Source organism: Palaemon carinicauda, chromosome 34, assembly GCF_036898095.1.
Source record: "Palaemon carinicauda isolate YSFRI2023 chromosome 34, ASM3689809v2, whole genome shotgun sequence".
In the NCBI taxonomy this organism is placed as follows: Eukaryota; Metazoa; Arthropoda; class Malacostraca; order Decapoda; family Palaemonidae; genus Palaemon; species Palaemon carinicauda.
The window spans coordinates 55,489,233-55,499,232 of record NC_090758.1 but is presented as its reverse complement, the minus strand read 5'-3'; the positions used below and the strand labels follow the sequence as shown (position 1 = coordinate 55,499,232).

Genomic DNA, 10,000 nt, shown 5'->3' with positions numbered 1-10,000 from the left:
TCAACTAACAATGAAACATCAAACTTCTTATTTCATGATGATACAAATATTTTTGAATCGCCCAAGACAAGAAAATATAAAACTTAAAAAATAATTCTTATTATAGATTATTACTCATATTGTTTGAATATTTTCTATGTAATTCTTGAAGAGCATACTTTATAAATGATAGTTTTTTTTTTTCTTAATAAAATTATAATGAGAAGCCTTAAATTAATGAAAACTGAATTCATTGACATAGAAAAAAAATCAGCTTTTTCATTAGATATCATCCTCTGAAAATGTAATGACTAAGAAATGCATATTGTTTTACTAAATTGTTTATACCAGACATATTAAGCTGAATATATATATATATATATATATATATATATTTATATATATATATATATATATACATAAATATATATATATATATATATATATAAATATATATATATATATATATATAAATATATATATATATATATATATGTGTGTGTGTGTATATATATATATATATATATATGTATATATACATATATATAAATATATATATATATATATATATGATTATAAAAATACCATAAAATGGTGAAAGGGTTTAAGTATCACCATGTTCAGCGAAGCCGTACTAGTCATGGACACCCATAATAGCTTGGTTTGCCGTGACCAATCAATCAAAAGTCTGCTACAACCACAATTCTGCACTGACCAGCAATGGTGATGAAAATGGCCAAACCCCAGACATGAATATGGACAAGTCTGCGGCCTTCGTCTTATTTTCTCTCTCTCTCTCTCTCTCTCTCTCTCTCTCTCTCTCTCTCTCTCTCTCAATTAAGACCCTATTGTCAACGTATTTTCTCTCAAAATGTTTACTGCCTTCCAACGACTTAAAACACCAGACGTCTTAAAGAGTTCCAGAATAACCGAATTAAAATAATTCTTTACACATAAAACATCAATATTTCGTCTTAGTCTTCAACGAATGAATTGAGAAATGAATAATATTTAAATGATATTAAAACAGAAGAAGCATCTTCCATTATTTCAGCAATCCTAATTTATCTTGTTTCTCTTAACTTAAGAAGATCATTTTATAAAATAACTTTTTCGTATATATATATATATATATATATATATATAACCGTGTCTAGTCTACTGCAAAAAAAAAGTTCTTACTCCTGTCAGACCACTGCCGTATGATTACGGGCTTTCTATTCATTGTCTATCATTCTCATTATAATTATTTTTTCCTACATATTGTTAGAATATCCTCTACTTCAATTGCCTCTCATATTCAAACAGAACGAAAGGAAACATAGTATATATTTTATATTGGAATTCTCTCTCTCTCTCTCTCTCTCTCTCTCTCTCTCTCTCTCTCTCTCTCTCAATTAAGACAAAATTGTCTTGATCTTCCCTCACAAAATTTCAAAGACGAAAAACATGAAACATGAATATTCCATGAAAGTCTCCCAAGAATGACTGGAAAAATTAATAATTCAATCTCTGAAATCATGTTCATAAATTATTTAAAACGGAAGTGGTTTTTTTAGTATTATGATTTCATTATTCTTGGTCCTTCTAGCTTCATAAAATTCAGATTTATATTTTTTTTTTTGCTTCCATGATCAGGAAATATTATCAACTTATTTTTTTTTCATATTAATTATGATTTTATGTTCTCTCTCTTTGATCCCTAAGTTTAAGAAATATCTCACGAATAATTTTTCATACATATGATTAACACAATTTCTTCTCTATATATGATGAAATTCCTTTTCTATATAATTTCATTTATATTCTCTAAACAATCAAAAAGCAGAAAAAAAATAATTAATTCATGTATATATCTAACTAATTTTCTTTATTTTACTAATAATCTTGGGGTATAAATTGCTAATACTTTTCTGTTAGACAGGTTAATATAAGTCTTGTCTTGTAAATCGTAAATTAATAGGTTTCATATTAATACCTTTATTGTTACCCATCTATAGTTTATTAATTATTTCTTTACTCACCTTTTCCTCTTGGGCTGCTCTCCCTGATGAAACCTTTAGACCTATTGCATTATGCTTTTTCAACCAGGCTTGTGGACTGAAATGAATATGAGTAAAACTAACATAATGTTTAATGGAAATGAAGAGAGACAACAAATAAGAGTTATGGATAAGAAGCCTCTAGAGATTGTTAATTGATATACGTTCTTAGGAAGTTAGTAAAAGTTTCCTTAGGACATGATTCCAAAAATAGATGATGGATAATCATAGGATGGAAAGGATTTGGTAAACAAAATAAGATTAGGAAATTTAAAATGCCCCTTTCTCTAAAAAGAAACGTATTTAATCAGATGGTTCTTCAAGACTTATGCGCAAGAAATTAGAGACTTACTAAAGCCTTGAGTTAGTTGTAACTCAAAGAGCTAAGGAAAGAAAAATCATTGCAATAACATTAAGAGACTAAAGAAGAGTAACTTGGATGCGAGAGTAGACTAAAGTAAAGGATATTCTAATACGTAAGAAAATGAAATAGACATGGGCAGGGCATATGATGAGAATGACTTCTAATAGAAGGACATTAGGAATAACAGAGTAAGTCCACTAAGATTGCAAAGGAAGCATGGGAGGAGAGATAAGACATCTCCTGCTTCTGTACTAATCAATATCTATATCTCTCCAAACCTATGATGGTAAGATGACCACAGTCCCAACTACTTGCAGTTGCAGTCCTTGAACCCCATTTGCTAGATCCGAGTACTTTTCTTAACTACCCTGCTTCCCTCCTTGCAGATGCAGCTCTGATGGCCTACCCAGTGGTCGTCTTCCTCCAGGAGAGTCGTTTGAGTGGGGATCTTCAAGTCTCTACGACGGATCAGTTCTGGCAGCTCTGAGCAAGGTCATTGTGGTCACTCTCAACTATCGTCTCGGCATTCTGGGTAAACAAGGTTCCTCTGTAGTCTTTCTAAGTAAGGTTGTAATTTCATGGAAAGTAAAGTTGTATGTTCTTAGTGAGTAAAGTTGCATATTATTGATAAGTAAGGTTGTTGTCTTGGTAAATACAGTTGTAATTTTTCAAGTAAAGTTATTGCCTTGGCAATTAATGTTGTTTTGATTTCTGGTAGGTAAGATTATATATTCTTGGAAAGTAAGGTATTTGGATATTCTTGGTAATTAAAGCTGTATATTCGTGGTAAGCAAGAATGTTGGATATTGTTTGATAAGTAAAGTTGTTGGATACTCTTTTGGCAAATAAGGTTGTATATTCTTGTTAAATAAGCATTTTGGAAGAACAGAATATTTTTTCCACTAAAATCCTCTTTAAAAACTCCACCTGTAAGATATATGATATTTCAATCTCATACACCTTGCATATAATTATATATTATTCTTCTATTACGTTGTTATTGTATCATACACAATTTCTTATATCTTTTATGAAAAAAAAGATTCCTTAGTTATGAAATATTTCTCTAAAGAAGATAAGTTTTTTTTTTAAATAAAATAGAAAAAAAAATCCTTTTAATCCTGTCGACTCTAAAGGAATCCGTGGCAGCAAGATGGAGACTGGGATATGGTAAAGTCCCCTTTGATAAACTTCTTCTTGTTTCCTGGTAAGAGAGACACAGGCAGCAAATCAACCATTGGAAAACACTAAGGAATAATTCAGTCTCGGAACCTTTAAAAAAGGTAGACGAAGAGAAAGAAAAGAAGCTTTTAGAATTTTGCTTTCAAGAAACAATAGTTTTTTATTCTTTTTTTTTTTTTTTTTTTTTTTTTTTTTTGGCTTCAAGGCTGCATATGGATTCTGCAGTTCTGAATTTTTCCTTAAAATGGAAATTAAAGTTTTAATATATTACCAGAAATTGACATGTCACCCTATGTTGAAATATACGAGTCGCTCCTGGTCTTCCATCAACTAGACCAATTAGTAGCTGTTGTTAGGAATTTAATTGCTATGTTTGTAACATTAATTGCCAAAGAAACAACATAGTGTATGTATATATATATATATATATATATATACACATCTATATATTCATATAAGCCATAAAATACAACCCCCTTCCCCTATTGTCTGAATTTTTTCTGCCTCGGATCAGACACCTTAGGGGGAATCCATTCAAAGATAATAACTTCTGTTCGTGCTTGAGAGTCGATTTTGGGCTCAAGAAACCGAGGATCCATTGACTTAGCAGCTCTTCATGGGTAAATTGTCTAGTCAATGAAACTTCAGTTTCTTTGGCCCGGATTCGATTCCCCGGCTGATCAGAGGCTATTATCTTGAAGCTGATTCCCCTTTGGGTCTCTGATCCCGTAGTAAAGAGAATCCAGATATAATGAGGAGTATAATATATGCCTTATATGAATAGGAAAAAAAAAGGTCTAAATATGCGATATTATAATATACATAAACATACATGCATCATTGTGTGAGCTCCTTAACTCCTACTAAATCTACCCCAGGTTTTTACAATGCGAACACTGACCCAGTGGGTCGCCCAACCGTAGCTAACTACGGCCTGATGGACCAGCTGGCTGCCTTGCACTGGGTTCAAGAGAACATTGTCCGCTTCGGGGGTGACCCAGGTCAGGTCACGGTCATGGGTCATGGCACGGGAGCCGCCTGCCTCAACTACCATGTCATATCACCCGCTGCTACAGGTCAGTCAGTAAGTAAACCTTGTTTTCTGTGACAAAGGTAAATTTTGAACGATTTTAAGAGATTCGTTAGGTGATGTTGCTTATGGTTGGAGGGATGACGTGATGTTAATGGTATTTAGTGGGATATTTCTAAAAGATACATTTGTTATCATGATTACTACCAATACTGCAGTTGCTGTAACCTAATAATATTTAAAATAGTAATTATATATAAATATATATATATATATATATATATAAGTATATATATATATATATATATATATACATATATATACATATATATGTATATATATTACATATATATATATATATATATGTGTGTGTGTGTGTGTGTGTGTGTGTTTGTGTGTTTGTATGTGTGTGTTTTGTGTGTACGTACCATCATGCATGATTTCTTGTGATTCTTAATTAAAAAGTCAAATAGAATATACTACAAAGTATATATCCCATTCCATTCTATCATCCTCAAGAAAAAGCACCAATTCAATTTTCTATTATCGTCTTTTTATTTGTTATTGGATATTCCTTTTCCAATAGTGTTTATTGCTCGTCTTTTTAGATATTCTATAATTGGAGTCTTGTTCTTGAACAAAGGCCAAACTACATTTATTTAGATGTTCGTATATTCTCTGTTGGTCTACAAAAAATATTATTGTTTTTACATTACGAAACGAGTTGGAACATTATTGAGAGAAAAGAGGGATGAAGATAATATAGTTTATGATGAGGCTTACAGAACCCTTAAATATTTGTTTAAACACACACACACACTCACTCATATGTATATATAAGACATGCAGAAGCAGACTCACAAACACACACACACACACACACACACACACATATATATATATATATATATATATCCAAAATCATATAAAGTAACAGCCCCTCTAAACTAGTATGACCATAGAATCCTTCCTACCATAACATCCTTGGGCCAATCCTTCTCCCCTGGTCATCAGGAGCAGGTCTTTTCAAGCGAGCAATCTTGATGTCAGGATCTGCACTCAGTCCCTGGGCTTCAGTCCGGGACCCATCTGGACACGCCTTCGATGTAGCCACCCAGCTGGACTGCCCTGTTCCAAACGACCTCTTTCGCCACTATGAAAATCTTCTCCAGTGTCTGAGGAAGAGGCCTCTGCACGACATATTGCAGGTGATTAAGTTGGAGATGTATTGAGAATGAGTCTTTGATTACTAGTGTTAATGACCCGTCAAAAATCACAGGTTAGCATTTAGATAGATACGCTTTCACACGGTGATACAGACTAAATTCTAAGTAAAGTCTATTTAGATACTTGAAGGGATATTTTGGAAAACTAAAATTCTTTTAGAAATTTAAGTTTATATTTAACCTAACTATATACCGTAGGACTTTAATGTTTGATTAGAAATCATTTGATCTCAAGATTATTTTATTATAGAACTTTTAATTATCTCTAGTAGAAATTATATTAAATATAAATTTCGATCAAATGTCCATATTTATACGTAAAAGTATTTTTTTTAAAACCAAAATATTATTGTTAATTTGAATTCATACTAAACCTAACAATGTATGATTTGACTGTTTTCTCGTAAATGCTTTTAACTCAAGATTATTTCTTTTCAGTATAATGATACTTCAATCAGTATTATGAAAGACAAATAATAAGTTGACCTTTATATTTTTCTCTAAATAATAATTATGATTTAAGAAAAATATAACTTTTATAAAAGGAAATAAGATTAAATTGATGTTCTTAAAGGTTCAACTAAAGACATCCAAGTTTCAAGTGGCTGTTGGCCCCAGCATTGATGGTGTCAATATCAAACCGGACTGGAAAAATCATCAGAGCAAAATGGGTAAGTTTAACTTCTAAATTTTCTTAGATGGATTTGATATGTTTGTCAACTCATACACAAAAACATTCAATTTATTTTAAAAGCTATTTAGGGTCGTAACTCATAATGAATAATACAGCTTAAACTCATAGATGTGTATTATTACATATATACAACTCAATACACATCGTGACATATATATATATATATATATATATGTATATATATACATGTATATATACATATATATGTGTATGTGTGCATATATACATATACATAATAAATATATATATATATATATATATATATATGTATATATATATATATATATATATATATAGATAGATAGATACATAGATAGATAGATAGATAAATACACCTCCCTTTGTGAGTGGGGATACCTTAACGTGATGAAAGGGTTAGTGTATCGCCACAGAAACTATATTTGCTGTGAGAAATCAGACATAAATCTCCCACCATCACCAATCCGCAGTTGGCAAGAGTGGTGATGAAAACTAGCCAAACCACACTCATGAATAAGGACATGGATATGGCCAAAGTCCTGCAGAGTTCTAGACGCAGCTGCATTTGTTGTTGTTGTGGTTGTTGTTTTTATATACACAGATATATACAGTTACGAACTGAAATCCTTGCATAATGAATACATACGTTTAAACAGAATAAAATTTCTAATTTCTAAACTATAATATAAAAGTTAACTTGCACCCAAGTACTTATTCGTATATCCTAAATATCTTAATTTGTCTATACCAAGTAATATTCCTAATCACTCAACTATATAAAGAAAATGAGGAAATCCTTATTCTTCCTCTTGATCTCAAAGGCAAGGAAGGTCGAACTCCAGTTGACCTCCTTCTAGGAATGACAGCTGCCAACCTCCTTGACATCCTGAGTCAGCAAGAAGTCCAGGAAGGATTTGATGCTGACTATAGGGAGGATATGCTGAGATCCTTCGTCGTCAATAACTATCGATATCATCTGCAGGTGGGTATTATTATTATTATTATTATTATTATTATTATTATTATTATTATTATTATTATTATTACCTGGGCTACACACATATATAAACTATACAATCTATGAAATAAAAGTATACCTCACCAAGAGTATTTTTATCTCCCCACAGGAAATAATGTTAGCCATCACAGCCGAGTACACTGATTGGTCGAGATCCCTCCATCAACCAATCAGCATCAGGGACTCAACCGGCCAAGGCCTTCACGATGCGAATATCGTCTGGCCGATGGCAGATCTTGCCAAGCAGCTCTACACGACTTCTCGATCATCTTATCTCTACGTGTTGGGGGAAGAAGTTTCAAAAGTATGTCGATATGGATAGATTGGATTTATATATGAAATAGAAAATATGGTATATTTCATAAATGAGACTCTGACACTCTATTAAAAGTTTTGTAATATCATCAATAAATTAGAGATATGTGTATCCAAATCATGCAAAAGAAATCTATAAAAATATGAAATAATAAATATCAATAAAAGAATCATACTATGAATAAAATAAAGAATGCAATCTTAGAAGTACAGGGTGGTTTAAAGAGAGGTAGGGGATGTATGAATCAGATTTTTACGGTTAGGTAGATATGCGATAAATATTTATCAAAACGTAAGATGGTGCATGTTGTGTTTATGGATTTGGAGAAAGCGTAGGATAAAGTTGATAGGGAAGCGATGTGGAATGTAATGAGGTTATGGGGAATTAGTAGAAGGTTGTTGCAAGCAGGGAAAAGTTTCTACATAGGAAGTAAAGCATGTGTTATAGGATAGGAAATGAAGTTAGCGATTGGTTTCGGTGAGAGTGCGGCTGAGACCGGGATATATGATGTTGCCAGGGATGTTTAACTTGTATGTTGATGGATTAATGAGAGAGGTGAATGTTCGAGTGCTTGGACGAAGATTGAAACTGGTAGATGAGAATAATCATAAATGTGAAGTAAATCAGTGGTTGTTTGAGGATGATACTGTACTGGTTGTAGACACGGAAGAAAATCTTAGCCGATTTTTGACAGATTTTGGAAAGGTGTGTGAGAGAAGGAAGTTGATAGTTAATGTGGGTAAAAGTAAGGTTATGAGATGTAAGAGAAGGGAAGATGGTGCGAGGTTGAATGGCATGTTGAATGGAGAGTTACTTGAGGAGGTGGATCAGTTTAAGTACTTGGGGTCTGTTGTTGCAGCAAATGATGAAGTAGAAGCATATGTGCGTCAGAGAGTGAATGAAGGATGCAAAGTGTTGGGGCAATGAAGGGAGTGGTAAAGAATAGGTTGTGCATGACTGTAAACAGAGCTCTATATGAGAAATGGATTCTACCAACTGTGATGTATGGATTGGAGTTGTGGGGAATGAAAGTGACGAAGAGACAGAAATTGAATGTGTTTTGAGATGAAGTATCTAAGGAGTATAGCTGGTGTATCTCGAGTAGATGGGGTTAGGAACGAAGTAGTAAGGGTGAGAGCGGGTGTAAGAAACGAGTTGGGCCATGTTGAGGGAATGGAAAATGGCTGTCTGCTAAAGAAGGTGACGGATGCAAGAGTTGATGGAAGAATTACAAGAGGAAGGCTAAGGTTTGGGTGGATGGATGGAGTGAAGAAAGCTCTGAGTGATAGGAGGGTAGCTGTGAGAGAGGCAAGAGAGTATGCTAGAAATAGGAATGAATAGCAAGCGATTATGACGCAGTTCCTGTAGACCCTGCTGCTTCCTACGGTCACCTTGGATGATCGCGAAGGTAGCGGCAGTAGGGGATTCAGCGTTATGAAGCATTATCAGTGGTGGATAACGGGGGAGGCTGGGAGGAACATAGAGAGGAAAGGTCCCCTTTTTTTCATTATTTTGATGTCGGCTACCTAAAATTTGGGGAGGTGCCTTGGTATATATATATATATATATATATATTATATATATATATATATATATATATGTATATATAGATATATATATATATATATATATATATGTATATATATATATATATATATATATTTATATATATATACTTCAGTAATTATCAAAATTAAATTTGAATTTGATCTGATTATCTTTCTCAAAGTCTGGAAACGAGAGTATTCTCCTGAACGAGCTGGTGTACGTCTTTGGAGGTCCTCTGGGTGCTCTTGGACCCTTGACCTCAAGTTATAACTTCACTAAGATGGATGTCACACTCAGCAAATCCTTCATATCAATGTGGAGTAATTTCATCAAATTAGGGTGAGGAGATTCAGTGTATTTTGATATTGATTTATATTTTATTGTTAAGTTCATTATACTGTAGTTCACGTAATTCTAATGTACAATGTTATAAATATCTGTAATTTTAGATGGAAAGTAAAACATTCAATGCTTAATAACATATTCATTAACTTGTTATAAATAGGTAGAATATCCCACTTCATTGCTTCCTAATGATTATAAGTTTATTCAGTTCTTAAAATTAAATCTAAACACTGAATTACGGACAGAATAGCTTTTAAAAAGTAACTATAAGTTATTT

General features: G+C 32.5%; 2 protein-coding genes across 2 annotated transcripts in view; one reads left to right on the top strand and one right to left on the bottom strand.

The window, feature by feature from the left end:
• The window catches only part of LOC137626941 (neuroligin-4, X-linked-like), a 348,832-nt gene that overhangs the window by 25,263 nt on the left and 313,569 nt on the right, over positions 1 to 10,000 (bottom strand).
• LOC137626518 (neuroligin-1-like) overlaps positions 5,591 to 10,000 on the top strand; it is a 5,631-nt gene continuing 1,221 nt past the window's right edge. Inside the window, exons 1-5 of the mRNA XM_068357562.1 lie at positions 5,591 to 5,805; positions 6,398 to 6,494; positions 7,318 to 7,478; positions 7,624 to 7,818; positions 9,572 to 9,717. Coding sequence (XP_068213663.1) covers positions 5,641 to 5,805; positions 6,398 to 6,494; positions 7,318 to 7,478; positions 7,624 to 7,818; positions 9,572 to 9,717 — 764 coding nt within the window. The 5' untranslated portion in view covers positions 5,591 to 5,640. The remainder of the gene's footprint in view (positions 5,806 to 6,397; positions 6,495 to 7,317; positions 7,479 to 7,623; positions 7,819 to 9,571; positions 9,718 to 10,000) is intronic.